The following is an 18,718-nucleotide window of genomic DNA, read 5'->3' as shown; positions in this document are numbered from 1 at the left end:
TACAGGCTCCCCTCTCTCCACATAGATGAAGAACAGAGGTTCACAGAGGCCTGTGGCTTGCCGTTGTCACACAGGAAGTGGCAAAGCTGGCCTTGGCCCCCTAGTGCTGCCTAGCTGCAGGCCTTTGCTCTCTGTAGACTCTCCCTGTCAGACCTTCAGCTCTCTGTAGGCTTTCCCTATCAGACCTTCAGTTCAGGCCACAGTGGCACGTCTATAGCCTCGAGCTGGCCTTTACGACATGCCAATGCCGGTCAACATTCTCTCCTTATGTATCACTTGGGTTTGGTGACCTGGTTTCTCTGCCTGATTCATCGCTGTCCCCGACACGGCCGGGTCAGAGCTTAGCATGTGATATCCCTCCTAAGGCCTCTGTCGAGCTGGGCTACACTGTGCCTTGCCCTCCTTAGCGTGGGCGGTCCAATAAGAAACTGAGAGACACCCATCCCAGGATAACAATGAATGGGTAGACCTGGGAAGAGGGGACACCAAGGGCCCCACTCCAACCTAGCAGGTTTTGATGGAGGTGATAGACTCAAATGTGGGCAAAATGCCACTAGTCACCATCGCAGTCCTGTGCCCAAGAAGGAGAGAGACAATGACTGATAATTGAGGCCTACAGTGAAGGCACTGGGGACTGAAGTAATTATGGAGCCCCAGAGACCTGGCCTATGAGGAGAGGACAATAGGAAGGAAACCTCAGGTAGACAAGATGTCAGCCCTGAGCCAGGCATCATAGTGCGCACCTAGAATTCTAGCATTTGGGAGGTGGAGGCAGGAGGATCAGAAGGTCAAGTACATCCTCAGATGCATAGGGAGTTGAGGGCTAGCCTGGACTACATGAGGACCTGTCTAAAAGCACGCTGGGGGCGGGGCACAGGGGGGCTTCCAACCTGAACGCACTTAAGAGCGTGACCTCAGGAAGCTCAGACCCTGAGAGCCTCGGCCTTGCAAAGGGAAAGGTGAAATGTCTCATGCGTTCCATGAGCCTTAGAGTGAGTGACAGGCAGCCGAGGCTAAGACCTCAAGAGGCTGAAAAATGAACTGCTCAGCACAATGGAAGAATAGCTATGAGGTGACCCACGGGGCAGGAATCTGCCGGGGCCAGCCCGGGCCATCCCACGCCTCCATCCAAAGCCCTCGCTGTGCCCCACAAGGCTCCATGTCATCTGTCACGGCTCTGTCTTCTTCCCTTCTCTCCCTCATTGTTGGGTGACAGCCACAGCAGCCTCCTGCCCCGGGGCCTTTGCATAGGCTGCACCTCTGCCTTACCTGTGTCCCCAGCATCAATTCTAGTCCAAATGTCACCCGTCTCCCTGCAAACTGACACTGCTCTCCCCCACCCCCCCCCGCAGCCCGCCCCCAGCACTTATCCCCTGTAAACTGTTTGTTATTCAAGTCCTTGCTTCCGTGTCCGTGCTGTGACGGGAGACATCTGTCTTGTTCTATTCCGGGCTTACGATAGATGCTCAATAAACCATGGCGGCGTACGTAAAAGGAAAAAGAAGAAAAAGAGAGGGACATCGAGGGGGGAATGTAGCACATCTGTGAGCCACTAAGTCTTGTCAGCTGTGCTTTGGGGGAGGCAACAATGTTACCCTATCCTCTCTGCCTGGAGAAGATGCACTGGCTGGGAAACTGAGGCCCAAGGGGACGTTAGGCAGTCCGTTCAAGTCAGGGTGGGAAGACAGTTCTGGAATAACCCTGGTGGGCAACTCCTTCACGAGGGCTGAGCCCACCTTGCTGATCCCAGCACGGGACACCCTTCAGGCGAGGGCAAGTGGAAGTTTGAGTCCAGGGAGCCATGACTGTAAGCCTCTTGATCCTGAGGCCCGTGGGTCCCCTGCCCTGTCGGAATGATGCAGGAGGGTGGGGCTATGTGGCAAGGCAGCCCTGCTGGTACCCACACACCTGCCCTCCCTCGCCAAGCGTCTGGGCTTCCACCTCTCCAGGAGGTAAGAGCTGTGTGGCCTCTCTCAGGGCTGCACCCTCAGGCTTCTGGATGGCAGGGGAGTGGGGGTCCCGCCCTGACTCCCCAACCAGGCCAGGGCACTGCCTGGTCACAGCAGCAAAGTGTCTTCACGAGGGAAGCCTGGGTCTTAGTGGTACGTCATCCGACCAAGCAAAGGTCTAACAATCCAGAAGTCGTCTACAATCTTCCCATCCTGTGAATTTCAGAAACAGGAAGCCATGAGGAAGGGAAGCCTGGCCTGTGGGGCCAGCTGGCCTAGGTTCAAATCCCACTGCCCTCTCCAAGGCTAGATGACCTTGAACGAGTTCCTACATCTCTCTGAGCCCCAGTTTCCCTCATTTGAGAAGTCCAGATGAAGCCAGAGTATGGTGTGGTACACACTGGTTATGCCAGCTCTTAGGAGGCAGAGCAGGAGGACCTGTGCCAGGTCAGCCTGGGCTGTGTAGGAACACACTGTTTTAACCTTCCACCTGAGGCAGTAGTAATGTATTATCTCTAGGGACTGGTTTTTTTTGTTTGTTTTGTTGGTTGGTTGGTTTTAGTTGTTTTGAGATACGGTTTCTTGTAACATGGCTGGCCTTGAATTTGGTATATAACCAAGAATGACTCTGGACATGCCATGCGCACTCTTAGGCTCTGGACTTCCAGGCATGAGCCACCATTTGTGTGGTGCCGAGGATCAAACGTGGGCCGTCATGTTTGCTAAGCGATGGCTCTGTGAACTGAGCCACAGACCTAGCTCATCTGGATTACGCCACCAAGAACCTGCCTATATGCCAGTGTGTCTAGTGCCACACGGTTCCTTTTGCTCAGCAGCCATGCTATTGGGAATAGAGACAACTCTGGGGTGGCTACTGGGTCACTATGACAACAGAGACAAGGGTAGCAGAGCCTGCACACAGTACCTGCACCAGTTGTTGTGTGTGCTGAAAATGGCCTCTGGGTCAGATTATAGCTCTGCTGTCTGGAACCTATGTGACTCGGGGAAGATTGCTTTCCCTTATCTAACTTCCCACTGCAAGGTTGTGTTCTCAGCATTTCACGGGTGTTATTATATGGCCACAGCACACTGTGAACCAGAATCTGTGGTCAACCCATTTCACCGACGTGAAAACTGAAGACCACAGAGGTCAGAGAAGTTGTTCAGGTTGGTAGGAAGCAAGGGGCAGGATTTGAACCCAGGCTTCCGATTTCAGACTACATTATTTTCCTCTTTAGGGCTCATGATCACCCTATGTAGCCCAACTGGCCTTGAAATCTATGTCCTACTGCCTAAACTTCCCAACTCTTTATATTTTTACTTTATTTTGTTTGTTTTCTCGTTCTTTTCAGACTGCGGATTGAACCTAGGGCCTCACACATGTTAAGCAGGGGCTCTACCACTGAGCCACACCCCCAGGCCCTCACTGGGGGATTCTAGGCAGGGGCTCTACCACTGAGTCACACCCCCAGCCCCTCACTGGGGGATTCTAGGCAGGGGCTCTACCACTGAGCCACGCCCCCAGCCCCTCACTGGGGGATTCTAGGCAGGGGCTCTACCACTGAGCCACGCCCCCAGCCCCTCACTGGGGGATTCTAGGCAGGGGCTCTACCACTGAGCCACACCCCCAGCCCCTCACTGGGGGATTCTAGGCAGGGGCTCTACCACTGAGCCACACCCCCAGCCCCTCACTGGGGGATTCTAGGCAGGGGCTCTACCACTGAGCCATGACCCTAATTTCTTCTGCCTCAGTCTCTCAAGTGATGGGATTATAGGCATGCCTTACCACACCCAGTATATTGATTTACTTTTTTGTTGTTGTTTGTTTTCAAGACAGTGTTACACCGTGTAGCCCTGGCTGTCCCAGAACTTGCTTTGTAGACCATGCTGGGCTTGAACTCAGAGATGGTCCTGCCTCTGCCTCTCAAGTCCTGTGTTAAAGATTTGTGCTACCATGACCAGCTTGATTTACCTTCGAACCCAAGGTTTTAACCACTCAGCTCCTGCACACCCTGGGCCAGACTGCAGTTTATAACCCATGCCCGACAGACCTGGTCGTCAGACACCTGCTGGAGGTGAATGTGGGTGCCGTTGAGGATGTGCATCCGAGTGTAGCCATACTCTTTCACGCGCATGGCGCTCCAGGGTCTGGGCTTTACAACAAAGGGAGTCAGCAACTCTTCACAGCCCTGTGGAGGACAGACAGTCAGACAGCACAGGACACAGGCGCAGCAGGGAACACGTCAGGCCCCGATTCTGTGGCCTCCAAGAGCGTGTCAGTTACCACTTGGCCACAAATGTTCAGTCCCAGCACTTGGGAGGTTGAGAAGGAGGATCACAAAGTTCAAGGCTAGCCTGGTCTACACAATCAGGTCCAGAGCAGCCTGGATTATGGAGATCCTGTGTCAAAAATAAACGGGGACAGGACAGTGCATGTAGGCCTTTAGTCCCAGCACTGAGGAGGCAGAGGCACATGACATGGATCTCTGAGTTCGAAGCCAGGCTGGTCTCTAGAGAGAGTTCCAGGACAGCCAGGGCTACACAGAGAAACTCTGTCTTGAAAAACAAAACAAACAAACAATAAACTAAAACTAAGCTGGGAGCTGGGAAGATGACTTGGCAGATAAAGACATTGCTACCAAAACTTAGCAACCTGAGTTTGGTTCCCAGAACACACATGGTAGGAGAGAACCGAGCTCTGCACCCCTACACAAAAATAAACAGCAGCAAATGAAAATAAATTAACTGGGCTGAGGTTGTAGCTCAGGGTTGAAAGAATGCTTGCCTTGCATGCAGGAAGCTCTAAATTTGATCCCCAGCACAACACAAAACCCGGCATGGTGGCGTGGTGGCATGGGCCTGTAAACCCAGCACCTCAGAGGTACAGGCAGGAGGGTATTTATTCATCAAGTGTGGTGTGTGTGTGTGTGTGTGTGAGAGAGAGAGAGAGAGAGAGAGAGAGAGAGAGAGAGAGAGAGAGAGAGAGAGATTCTCTTTCCACGTGGGCCCTGGGAATTGAACTCAAGTCATCAGGGTTGGCAAAGAGTACCATTACTCACTCTGGTCCTGTTTTGTCTTTTGAAATAAGATCTACTGTAGCCCAAGCTGGTCTGGAATTCACTGTATGGCCTTGAACTCAGGGCAGTCCTCTGGCTCCCAGCCTCCAGAATGCTGGAGTTACAAGCACACATCTCCACACAGGCCTTTCAAGACCGTGCTTGGCCTATCTGTGACCTACCCTGTATGTTCCCTACATTAGCCTGTGTCCCTGTCTGTGGGATAAACATACCACTTGCAGCACCCAGCCTCCCAGTTCTGAATGCAGTCGCCATCAGCACATCTAAACCAGTCTAAACTAGTCCCTTCCCCGCCTGCTCACCGCAGATCCTGTGATGATGTGAACTGGGCCTCGGGGATTCGTATAGGGCTTTTCCAGGCTTCCATTAAAGACCTAGAGGAAAGGACAAAGTGGACGATGGGTCACAGCTGGTCAGGCCCTCATCAGCCGTTTGGTCCTGAGTCCTCCTTGGGCCTCACCTGGTAGTTGTAAATCGGCCATAGCCGTTCGTAGGAGTGTTCGTGAGCCCAGAACTCCAGATCCACACCTAAGGCAGAATGATTGATGATCAGGCTTTTGGGTGGAGAGAGCCAGGGCCGGGGACTCCCCAGGGTCACTCACCGTATTTATGGAAAAGGTCCTCTAGCCCAAACAGCTTGCCTTTGAGGCCTTTGCGGACCTGTTGGGATGAACAGGGAGGTGAGGAGACCCATTCTCCCAAGGCGTCTCACTGCCACCCAGGGAAGGGACCTCACCCGGCTTTCATGCCTCGTGCAGTCATCCAGATCTGCGTTGGAACAGTACATGGGCCGGTGACCCATCGTGATGATCCAGGGTCGGGCTGCTCGGTTCTTATTGGCTTTCTAGAGAAAAGAGCTCAGAGTGAGGGACAGCAACAGGGCCTGAGAGGCCAGAAGGGGGCTTGCACCCGGGCCTACCTGGAGGTCATTCTCCAGCCAACGGAACTGTCTCTCGACCAGATGGCGGCCATAGTGGAGAAAGAAATACACCTCAGTGGAGAACGAGATGATATGGGCAGGACCCAGGTCCCAGCTACCGGGGTCAAAAGACAAGGGTCAGAGATATGAAGTCTGCATCATCCATCCTTCAGGAAAGTCAGTCTGACTGCTCCACCCCCACCCCCGCCCCGGCACCCTCCACCTTACCTGTACCACAAGCCTTCATTGTCCCCCGGCATGCTAAAGCGAGCCTTGTAGTTAGAGAAATTGCTGGGGAAAAAAGAATTATAAATAACAAGGGGTAAGGACCTGGGTTCAGCAGCCTCTGTCTCTCAGCTCAGACCAGAATGCGGCTCCGAGCCCACCCTTTCTTTATCCCTTCTTTTTCTAGCACCTGCAGCATGAGGGACTTGAGTGAGACTAACAAGGACTCAACCGTGTTCACTAATCTGGCTTTTGCCCGCCTCTGCAGCCCTCCATGCTCACTAGCGTTGCTCGTGGTTCCCAGGGCATGTCATGTATGGCAGGCTGGCGGCGACGGGTTCAATGAGCCGCATGAATCTGTCCCCAACACGAGCATTGTCCTGGTCCATGTTGTAGGCAAAGTCTCCTGGAGGGCAGTAGGGAATGGGAGAGAGTGAGGCTCAGGGGCTGCTTTCTAGGATCAAGACCTAGTGGGTCCTGATCCCTACCTCATGCCTTCTCATATATGAGCTGATAGAGCCGCCCATCTCTGGGGCTTGTTTGTGCCCGTAACGCAGCTGGGGTTGGTTTGACGCTGATTTTACCAACAAAATATTGTTTTTATTATTGCTAGAGATTGATCCCAGGGTCTTCTGGACACTAGGTAAGAGCTCCACATTCCGAGCTCCACACGGGGGGATTCTAGGCAGGGGCTCTACCACTGAGACACACCCCCAGCCCCTCACTGGGGGGATTCTAGGCAGGGGCTCTACCACTGAGACACGCCCCCAGCCCCTCACTGGGGGATTCTAGGCAGGGGCTCTACCACTGAGCCACACCCCCAGCCCCTCACTGGGGGATTCTAGGCAGGGGCTCTACCACTGAGCCACACCCAAAACCCTTGGTTTTATTAAACAAGGCCTCACAAAGCTGTTCAGGCTGGCTTTGAATTCTGGGCAACCCTCCTGCCTCAGCCTCTAAACTGCTGAGATTATAGACATGTGCTCCCATGCCCACTCGTCTTAATTTATTGTAACATTTCTGTGTCTCTTGAGTGAGCCTACTTCTCACAATAATGATTTAAAAATAGGAAATCAGTGCGGAGCCGGAACTCCGCAGGGACCAGAGCTAGGGTCTTAACCTCAGTGTTTCTGGGGTCAGCTTCAGCTCCCACCCCAGCCCCACCCAGCCCATGCCAGCACTGGACTAAAAAACACCCAGTCCACCAGCCTCCGTGCGCACCCACCCACATGGAGCACTGCATCAAACATGCCCTGCTGGGTGTCCCTCCGCAGCCTGGGCAGGGCCTTCGCGTTGTCGGCTCCCATGTCCCCAAACACAGCCAGGCGGGGGCTCCAGTGGACCCCAGTCTTCAGGGCTGTGAAGCGAAACCGCCGGCTCCAGCCCTGAGAGCTGCCACAACGGTAAACTGAGGGAAGAGAAACACAGACCTCTGTCAGCTGGGGAGGCAGGGACCAGGACCTCTCCCCAGGGCTCCACCCTCCTGCCGCTGGAGAGGGAGGAAAACATAGGGACCTCATCGTTACTCCTAATGATGTACTAGTTACTAACTAGTTACTCCTAGTTATTCCTAATGATGGAGACAATTGTTGCTATTATTATTAATGACGGAGACTGGCCTGGACTACCCACACTAGTCTCCAACTGTCTGTGTAGCCCCGGATGACCTGGAATTTCGAATCTTCCTGCCTCCTCCCAAGTTCTGGGATCACAGACCCGTGTGGTGTCACCTGGTCTCATATCCCAGGGTCACACGTGTGTGGCGGATGAGCCGCCAGCCCGGCCTCAGCCGCAGTTCTCCATAGCTTCTGAAACATACCTCCCTCTGCCCACCGCTAACCCTCTCACCGTACTGGGCCCCGGGCCTCAGCTTCCTCAGTGTCACTCGGTGCATGTATAGCTTGCGCCGCAGAACTCCACCATCCACGAAGGTGGTGGCAGCGCCGTGGGCACGGAATGGGAGCGGCCCAGACAGTTGCATGCCAAACTGCACCTCGGACCGAGCTGGAGCCCACGTGGTCCAGGTCACGGTCATGGAGCCCGGCTCACCTGCGGAGAGAGGGATCAGAGCAGGGACTGGGAAAGGCTCTCAAGCAGGAGGTGGGAGCCGCGCCCTCTGCTACTTCCAAGCTGGGAGTGGCTTCGCCTCCCGGAGCCTCAGTTTCCCCATACCTGAAACGGGATAGGGCTATCTATCCTCCAAGGTTGGAAGGAAGCATGGATGCCTACAAATACAATTGGCCAGTTGCATCCTGGGTTTACAGGTCTTGGAATTTAGCCAACTGTGGGTTGAAAAATATCTGGAGAGAAAACGGTTGTCAAAAAGGCTTCCAAAAGTTGTCCTCTGAGCCAGGTGGTTTTTAATCCTAAGACAGGAAGGCAGATTTCTGTGGTTTGATGCCAGCCTGGTCTACAGAGTCAACTAGAGGCCACCCAGGGCTACATGGTGAGACATTGTCTAAAAAAGAAAAAAAAGAAAAAAACCCTTTGACCTCCACATGTGTGCTGTGTCATAGGTATGCCTCCCTCCCACACGAACAAAATAATAAATGAATTTATAAGAAAATTTGGGGAGTGTGGAGTGATGAGTCAGTGGTTAAAAGCACCGCCTGTTCTTCCAGAGGACCTGGGTTCGGTTCCCAGCACTGACAAGGCAGCTCACAAGCATCTGTAACCTCCAGTTCCCGGGGATCTGATGCCCTCTTCTGGTCTCTGAGGTCACCTGACATGTCTATGGCTCACAGACGCTTGCAGCCAAAGCACCCGTCACATAAAATAAAATCGTAAAAATAAACGTTCGAGATAGGGGCTAGGGGTGGGGCTCGGTGTGTAGAGTGCCTGCCCAGAGTGCACAGCTCTGGGTCCCATGCCAGAATCACACAACCAGCATCCGGAGACTGAGGCAGGAGAACAGGAACTTCTTCTCCAGCCTGGACTACAAAACAAATTCTGGGCTAACCTAGGCTTTGTAGCAAGGCTCTGTTTTTGTTGTTGTTGTTGTTGTTGTTTGTTTTTTTAGATTTTATTTATTATGTATACAGTGTTCTGTCTGCATGCATCTCTGCAGGCCAGAAGAGGGCACCAGATCTCATTACAGATGGTTGTGAGCCACCATGTGGTTGCTGGGAATTGAACTCAGGACCTCTGGAAGGACAAGCAGTGCTCTTAACCACTGAACCACCTCTCCAGCCCGCAAGGCTCTGTTTTTTGCTGTTTTTTATTTTTTTAAATCAAACATGAAGGAGGGAGGAGCATGGAAGCCCAGCCCTTCCCTAAGGATCTATATTCTGCTGTTGTGCAGCGGGTGCTCCAGGAAATCACCGTTCAATCACCCATGCAACCCCAAGGAAACACAGGGTCAGACACGCGCGCGCACGCACACGCGCACACACGCACACAACGTGCACACACACATGCACTTGCAGGCACCCGCACACACACACACACAAGACATAAAAGTAGGAGAAGGACTAATTGGAAGAGGAAAGGAACCAGTGGAGGTGGGGGATGGAGCAAGAGAGGGTCAGGGGTAGGTGAATGTGACCTAAATACACTGTATACAAAATGTATACATTATATTCATGTACAAGAATGGGCTAGGTGACGATGGTGCACGCCTGTAGTCTCAGCACTGGGGAGGCAGAGGCAGGTGGATCTCTTAGTTCAAGGGCAGCCTGGTCTACAGAGACAATTCCCGGGCAGCCAGGGCTACCCAGAGAAACCCTATCTCAAAAACCTCAAATAAATAAATAAATAGAAAAGAGAAAATGCCATTATGAAGCTTCTGATGTGTGATTATTATATAAACCAATTAAAATGAAGACAAAACAAACAAAGGAACATCGCAATACAATAGCCACTTTCCAGTACACTGGTGTTAAGCGCTGAGTCACAGAGCGATGACTTACAGTGTGCTGGAGGTTCTGTGCCAACACTATGGCCTTGTGCCTTTGTTTGTAGGTGACCTCAGGTTTGGCATCCTGAGAATGCCCTAGCAACCATCTGCAGTGAATAGGACAGACAACCTTAGGCAAAGAACTCAGCAACAATGAGGTTTACAGGCTGAGTCAATGTCCTCACTGTATGCCAGGCTGCAGCCAGCATTGCACACTCATGATGTCATCTGAGAGCTCCAGGCAGGTATCTGGAGGCCAGCTAAGTCATAAAGTGGGGCGTGAGGGGATGACAAAGGCCACCTGTAGGGCGGGAGGAAGCCGTGATGTTCGCCCTGTCTACAGGATCTCATTGTATCCCAGGTTAGCTTAGAACTTGATATGTAGCCCAGAATGGCCTTGAATTTGCAGTAATCTTCCTGCCTCAGCTGGGATAATAGGAGTGAGTCACCATGCCTGGCTCTAGAGCAAATCTGTATACAGTGGCTTTTTATATCATAGGTCAGGTTATTGAATGATGGCCTCTAGTAGTTCTCTCCCCCCCTCTCTCTTTCTCTTTCTCTGCACACACACACGCACACACACACACACTCCTACACACCTAAAATTAATAGAACCTGAGGCTGGAGAGATGGCTCAGTGGTTAAGAGCACTGACTGCTCTAGCACCCACACAGTGGCTCGCAACTATTAGTGAGTCCCGTTTCAGGGGATCCAGCACCCTCTTCTGGCCTCCAAGAACACTGCACACAAATGGTACACACACACACACACACACACACACACACACACACACACACACACACTTAAGAGAACATTAAAACCAGCCAGACGCCAAAGGAGAGCATCCCGAGCACGTGGCTATATTGCAACATGAATGACATCAACGCACCGAAGGAAGTAGGGGAGAAAACCGCACGTATAGCAGCATCCTAACAGACCGTCGAGGCTAACAATGAAACACACCGTGTCAGTGACCTGGTCAGTTGTGCCTCTCAAACTGATGTGGGAAGAAGGAGTTTTCTTTTCAGATACAGTAGGAACTCGGAGCTTGAGACAGACTAGCCAAGTGTTCTACCGCTGAGTTACATTTCAGCACGCCACCACTCCCAAGCCAACGCAAAATCCTAGAGACCAAATCTGGGACACGGTGACTAGCAATAAGCAGTGATGGTACTGGATTTTCACCCAGAGAATGAGAAACTATGGGAAAGTCTGGCATGGAAGGAGAGAAACTGAATGAGGGAAGCAAATAGGCAGGGTAGAGTGACAGCTCTTCCTGACACTGAAATTTCAGTTAGACAGGAAGGAACACCGGGGGTCATCACTCAGTGGTAGAGCCCCTGCCTGCCTAGAATCCCCCAGTGAGGGGCTGGAGGTGTGACTCAGTGGTAGAGCCCCTGCCTGCCTAGAATCCCCCAGTGAGGGGCTGGAGGTGTGACTCAGTGGTAGAGCTCCTGCCTGCCTAGAATCTCCCAGTGAGGGGCTGGAGGTGTGACTCAGTGGTAGAGCCCCTGCCTAGAATCCCCCAGTGAGGGGCTGGGGGCGTGGCTCAGTGGTAGAGCCCCTACCTAGAATCCCCCAGTGAGGGGCTGGAGGTGTGACTCAGTGGTAGAGCCCCTGCCTAGAATCCCCCAGTGAGGGGCTGGAGGGTGTGGCCCAGTGGTAGAGCCCCTGCCTAGAATCCCCCAATGAGGGGCTGGGGGCGTGGCTCAACAGCACAGTACAGCCCTTGCCTAGCATGTGGGAGACTGAGATTCATCTGTACTCATACAAAAGAGCATCTTTTACATACATATATATGAAAAGAGGGAATAAGAAAATTAAAAAGTCCCCATTAGACAAGCACAACACTAAGAATTACTGCAGTTAGGAGCCACCGACGGATGCTAAAACAAGCTAGTGGGTGAAAATTTGTGGAGCAACAGGACTTGCATCGTCTTGAGCAATCTCTCCCCAAGCTATTCATTAGCTACCAAGGAAAGAATAAAGGCTTTACAGTGTATAGACCCAGCAGGCATCTGCTGAAGCAGCCAGGGAGTCAGGGGCAGCATAGCAGCAGCAATAAGCACGTCAGCACCTCAGATCCTCCAGTGCCACGTGCACAGAGGGACACAGAGTCACAGCTGCAATCTTCTCTCCCCAAGTGCGACCTTAGCACTAACCTTGAAACAACAGCAAAGAAACCTAAAACAGGGATGTTTTACAAAACAACTGACCAATACTCAGGAAATACAAAGGTCACGAAAGATACAGAATTAAGTGCTGGCTGCGGGGTGCACACCCCTGCGATTCCAGCACTCGGGAAACTGAGGCAGGAGGATTTCCCGTTTGAGGCCATCCTGGACTAGAGATCCAGAGGAAACGCAGAAGGAGACAAAGGCTACACCTTCCCTAAGCCCAAGATGAGGTCCTGCAACTAAAAATTAGTGGTGACCTTGGGGACTTCTGATCGAGGTCTGGAGTTTAACCAGAACTGTGGCAGTGTCCACTCCCGTCTTCGTTAAGTTTGATTCTGCTTTATTTTGCTAGGGTTAGGGTCTTACTCAGTAAGTAGCTATGGGTGGCCTGTTTTCACAGGGATTCCATTGCAGTCCAGACCGCCGGATGGAGTTCATGCTCCCGAGTTCAGAATACCTCCCACCTCAGCCTCCCAAATGCCTGGGATTGCAGGGGCACATGACCAGACATTTCCTTTTTTTTTTTTTTTTTTTTTTTTTTTATTTCTTTGTTGGCCTGGGGAGTGAGCCCTGGGCTCTGTGCAAGCCGAGCCAAGTGTTCTACCAATGCAGTCTTATCTTAGCTGTCAATTTTCAACTAAAGTTTTTCTTTTTAGATTTATCTTGTGTGTATCAGTGTTTACCTGCATGTATATCTGTGTTCCACATGCAGACTTGCTACCCACGGAGGTCAGAAGAAGGCATTGGATGCCCCAGAACTGGAGTTACAGATGTTTACAAACTGCCACATGGGTGTCGAGAACTGAACCCAGGTCTTCTGAAGGAGCAGCCAGTGCTCTTAACCTCAAAGCCATCTGATCAACCCCCTCAAATCTCAGTTTATAATAATCCTACCACTATGACTTAAGATGTCATCTTTCTTGGCTACATAGAGAATTCAAGGTCAGCCTGAACTGCGGGAGACACGGTCCCCAAACCAACAACAATAAAAAGATATCAGAGGCCTGGAGAGATGGCTCAGAAATTAAGAGAATTGGCTGCTCTTCCTGAGGTCCTGGGTTCAATTCCTACCACCCACATTCTGGCTCACAACCACATGTAATTTCATTTTTAGAGGGATCAGACCGCCTCTTCTGGCCTCCACACGTACCAGGTACACCTATGGCTCACAGACATACATGCAGCCAAAACACCCATACTCATAAAAGTAAAAAATTATTTTAAAAATAAGAAATCCAGACAGGCATGATGGTGCACATTTCATCAAAAAACCTGGGGGACAGAGGCAGACAGATCTCTGTGAGTTCGAGGTCAGCCTGGTCTACAGAGTGACTTGCAGACTAGCTAGGGCTTCATAGTGAGATCCTGTCTCAAAACAACAACAATAGTAGCAACAACTAAATAAATAAATAAATAAATAAGGAATCCAGAATATAGTATGCCCAATTTGGGGGGAAAAAAACTAACCTGAAAAAGAAGAGAAAAAAATAAATTAAAAGCTTCAAGTAAGGATAGTGGACTCTGCTAATATTAACATTATTTCAGGTTATATGGCCTACATCCAGACTCCACCTCAGCAGGTCCATTTATTGTATTATTGTTATTATTATTATTATTATTATTATTATTATTATTATTATTATTTTGTTTGAGAGACAGACTCTCACTATCCTGGAACTCACTCTGTTTCCCAAGTGCTGAGATTAAATACTGTTATTATTTTTGAGACAAGGTCCAGGCTGATCTTGAGTTCACCATTCTCCTGCCTCTCCTTTCAGAGTACTGCAATTGCAGACATGTGCAACCAGGCCTAGGCTGCTTTACCACCTTAGGAATTCCTCCAGAAGTCTCAAATTACTTCAAACTTAAAAGCTTTAAATTTGTTTTTGTTTTTGTTTTTGTGTTTGAGACGGGGTTTCTCTGTGTAGCTCTGGCTGTCCTGGAACTCAGTCTGTAGACCAGGCTGGCCTTGAACTCGCAGATTTGCCTGCCTCTGCCTCCTGAGTGCTGGGGTTAAAGGTGTGCGCCATCCCTGCCCAGCAGAACTTTAAATTTTTGACCAACAAGAAGCAATCATATGGTACATTTGGGGTAGTTCCAAAGAAAAAGTTCTTGTCCTCTACTTATGCCTCCCTGTGTGAGATTGTACTTCCTCCCTCACAGGCACCAGAGTGGTGCATCCAGAGAGACTGAACAGGAAGTAATCCAGGAGAACCCCCGTATCTACTCAGCCGGATGATGAATGGATTTAAGGACTGTTCAAATAGCTCAAGTAAAAAGATGTAAGGACTTCCGAGATAGCCCAGTGGGTAAACGCACCCACCACCAAGCTGACAACCCAACCAAGCCACAGGTCCTCTGCATACACACAGCCATCAATGCAGAAAGTTTACAAAGAGAGATTTGAAACCATGGAAGTCAGTTAAATTCTCTTCACTAACCTCCACACATGCACACGCTTGGCAATAAAAAATGTTTGAAAATCAAGCCGGGAGTTGGTGGCTCATGCCTTTAATCCCAGCACTTAGGAGGCAGAGGCAGGTGGAGTTGGAGGCCAGCCTGATCTCCAGAGGGAGTGTCAGGATAAGCTCCAAAGCTACACAGAGAAACCCTGTCTCGAAAAACAAAAAAAACAAAAAACAAAAAAAAAAAGTTTGAAAATCAGATTATTTAAAAATATGGGCTGGTGAGATGGTTCAGTGGATTAAAGGGCCTACCACCAAGCCCGATGATCGGAAATGGATCTCCAAGATCCACACAGTGGAACTCTCAAGGGTTGTCTTCTGACCATCATATACTAAGAGATAAATAAGTAAAACGTAATGGTTTCTTTAAACCACGTGTAAAACACTAGCATTCTTCACTATCTTCTTTGGTAAATACAGTTTTCATTCACTAAAAATGAGGTTTTCACAGGGGGTGATTGTTACTATTTTCTTCTTTTTGGAGTTTTGTTTTCAGCAGTGTTGGGGATGAACCCAGACAGACAGTCCTGAATGCCAGACAGTGGCTCCTCCACTCAGCTTCAAGCCAGGCTGGACAGGATCCCATGTTGCCCAGCCTAGCCTAGTCTTCAGCTCACCGAGTAGCAAAAGACGACCAGGAGCTCCTGATCCTCCTGCCTCCTCCTCCTAAGTATGGCTTACAGGAGTGCAACACCACACCTAGCTGGGTTTTCTCTTCCTTTCTTTTCTCTTGTTTTCTTTTGCTTTTAATTTTTTTAGGTAGTGTCTCACTACGTAGCCCTAACTGGCTTGAAACTGCCTATGGCCTCAAACTCAGAGGTCTGTGTCCCTCTGCCTACTGAGTGCTGGAATGAAAAGAGTCTACTGCTATCTTGGCCTGGATTTTCATTTTTAATATGATAAGTATGGAGGTGTGAGTTTATATACATAACACACACACACACACACACACACACACACACACACACACACACACATACACACACACACACCGCACAGGTATGGTTGCGCATGCCTGTGAGTGCAGCTCTTGGGATACTAAAGCAGGGGATTGCAATTTCAAAGCAAGCCTGAGCTATATGGTGAAACTATATGTGTGTGTGTGTGTGTGTGTGTGTGTGTGTGTGTGTGTGTATAGAGAGAGAGAGATCACAACTTCCCTCATATACAAAATTGAGAGTTTTGTGTGTGAGTGTGTGTGAGAGAGAGCGAGAGAGAGAGAGAGAGAGAGAGAGAGAGAGAGAGAGAGAGAGATCTTAGTCCACAGAAATAGAAGAGAGACTATGAGGGAGAGGAAGCAGTCTAAAAGAGAGGAGGGGGAGAGGGTGATGGAGATGAAAAGGGAAAACAGCCATGTTCTCTCTCATACGAAGACTCCAAATTTGACCAATCACATGCACACGTGTATATGCCCGTACGAAAGCAGAAGGGACATCATTTGAGGAGGAAGAGGACCAGCGAGAGAGAGGGAGGAGGGATGGGAGAGAGAAGAAAGGGGGAGGGCACCGTGATATCAACTATGAACATATCCTGGCGCTGGCCAGGTGGCTCAGTGGGTAGAGTAGAGGAGCTTACTCTGAGTTCAATCCTGGGACTCCCATGGTGGAAGAGAGAAAACCTGTTCTTGAGGGGTTTCCTCTGATGTACACACACACACACACACACACACACACACACACACACACACGGAGGGACACAACCACACACATACACAGTCACACACATACACACACATTTGCACACATACACACAGTCACACACATACACACACATTTGCACACACACACACAGGGCAGGGACACACACACACACATATGCACATTCACACACACAAAGTAAATAAACACATGCAGTAAAAAAAAAAAATCCTAAAGAAAATGTCCTGAAATGCACTCTCTTGATTATTTTAGAAAGCAAAACAAAGCAACACACCCCTAAAGGAAACCACTCACATGAATCAGTTCCCTAAGGCTGGCAGTCATTTCTGGTGGTCCCTAAGGCTGGCGGTCACTTCTGGTGGTCTAACTCGTTCTAATACAGAATCTGGTGAGAGTCTCTGCTCCACTCAGAGCTCAGTCATGTGACTCCACAGAAAGCAATTGGCAACCCATAACTCCCATCACAAGGTCACCTCCTGTCACTCCACTGGCCGTCAGTGCCCAAGTGTGCCACAGCAGCTAAGAGACAAAGCCAGGATGTGAACCCAGGCAGTCTGCACACAGAGGGGCCGGGGTCTCCAAGCCCTTGTTCCATGTACCCCATCATCTCTTTTTCTTTTTCCGTTTTGAGACAGGGTCTCACATTGCTCAGGCTAGCCTGGAACTCATCCACCTGCTTTTACCTCTCATGTGCTGTGAATAGAGGTGAGAGCTTGTACAATCTCATAAAGCCCTGGCTGGCTTCAGATTTGTTCTTTAACTCAAGCTGGTCTTGAACTCCTGACTCATCTCCTCAGTGTTGAGATTAGAGTCACCTGACCAGCTCCCATCACCTCTGGATAAAAGATCTCCTCCAGCCTGGAGCAGTGGTCCATGCCTGAAATCCCAATGTTTGGAAGGCTGAGGCAGGAGGACTGAGAATTCAAGGCTAGCCTGGGCTGCAGATTGAGACACTGTCTTAATAAACTAGAAGTTTTTTTAAAACGTCCTGGGGGTAACTCAGTTTGCTAGAGTGCTTGCTCAGCATGCATGAGGCCCTGGGTTCTATCTCAAGACCAAGTCTCAAAAAAAGGGTGGGGAGGGAGAGGAAAGAAGAAAAAGAAAAAAAAAAAAAAGCAAGGAATCGTGGCTCAGCTCTGCAATCCCAGCACCCAAAAATCCTAAAACAAAAGCCACAGGGAGACTTTCAGGCTAGCCTGCGCTACAAGTCTGAGAAACTGTCTCAAAAGAATAAAACAAACACTTGAGAGGTAGAGGCAGGAATTTTAGGGACTACAAAGCAAGTTTGAGGCCAGCCTGGGCTACATGAGCCTATTTCCAAAACCTGGAGGAGTGTGAGGGACCCTTCCCCTGCCAGAAAGAAGAGAAGAAGCGGGGTGGAGAAAGAGGTGGCCCAGGGAGACCCAGTTCCCTCTTCATTCATTTACTGGTTTCTTCCACAGTTGATTTCTGAACTCAGTGTGACAACATGCCAGGCCCCGGGGTAAGACAGTGAGGTGATGAGAGAGAGAGAGAGAGAGAGCGCACCTCACCGCCGTCCTTCCCCCACACCATGGGACACAGCCTGCTGGAATCCCATTTCACAGAGGCACATCACCGAGGCTGAGAAGAGCAAGTCAGCAGCCTGGGCTTCGACAGAGATTCCCGAGCCCTTGGCCCACAGAGACCCCCAGGGCTGACGAAGGAGAGGCAAAGTGCTGTGAGGGGTCAGGAGCGCTTACCTGGGTAGGACAGATGGACTTGCTCTGGGGTAGCCCGAGGATAGTCTGGGTTTCCCTGGACTCCCGGGGAGACAAAGAGGAGCAGACAGCAGTAGAGCCAGCACCCAAAAAGGGGGCTCATGGTAGGGGGGCTGGTGGGGGGGCAGAGTCAAACGATCAGATTCCGTTGGTGGGTGCCACCGACGATGAAGGATGGAGAGGTGCCAGGCCAGGCCGTCAGGGTGTCCGTGGGGCAGGGAGCCTGAATGACTGAAACGTCTCTGAGGGGAGTGGTGAAGCAGATGCTGGCAGAGAGAGAATAATTAATGAGGTCTCCGAGCCTCGCAGCTCAGCGCTTTGCATAGATTAATGCCGGGAGGCCTCGCAGCATTCCTGTGAGGTGGTGGCCACAGTCATCACCAACCCTGTCACATATAGGAAACTGAGCAACCAGGTGACTCAATGGCTCGGCTAGGATGAGATGCAGTTGGGTTTTGAACCCTTCCTGCCCAGGCCCCTGCTTCTGGGAGGGGGATGGATGGCTGGGGGCCGGATGTTTTGAAAAGCCATCCTCAAGGTTCCACCCGGCTCATCTTAGCAGTCCCAGCTTCTGGGAGCCTGGGGGCCAGTCACCTTTAACAACTCCATCCCTA

The 18,718-nt window shown here is 50.6% G+C and overlaps 1 protein-coding gene across 1 annotated transcript; it reads right to left on the bottom strand.

Moving 5' to 3' along the window:
* Positions 1-2,096: 2,096 nt before the first annotated feature.
* On the bottom strand, positions 2,097-18,207 carry Acp7 (acid phosphatase 7, tartrate resistant (putative)). The gene is made up of 12 exons (XM_027430628.2): positions 18,087-18,207; positions 8,019-8,219; positions 7,396-7,578; positions 6,453-6,576; positions 6,174-6,236; positions 5,946-6,060; positions 5,763-5,870; positions 5,629-5,686; positions 5,487-5,554; positions 5,329-5,400; positions 4,001-4,138; positions 2,097-2,162 (listed from the first exon to the last, which is right to left on the bottom strand). Exons 1-12 carry the CDS (start codon positions 18,205-18,207, stop codon positions 2,097-2,099), a joined length of 1,317 nt encoding a protein of 438 aa, XP_027286429.1.
* Positions 18,208-18,718: the final 511 nt, after the last annotated feature.

Source organism: Cricetulus griseus, chromosome 9 (genome assembly GCF_003668045.3).
Source record: "Cricetulus griseus strain 17A/GY chromosome 9, alternate assembly CriGri-PICRH-1.0, whole genome shotgun sequence".
In the NCBI taxonomy this organism is placed as follows: Eukaryota; Metazoa; Chordata; class Mammalia; order Rodentia; family Cricetidae; genus Cricetulus; species Cricetulus griseus.
Note: the sequence above shows the minus strand (reverse complement) of the source record. Positions and strands in the feature narration are given on the sequence as shown.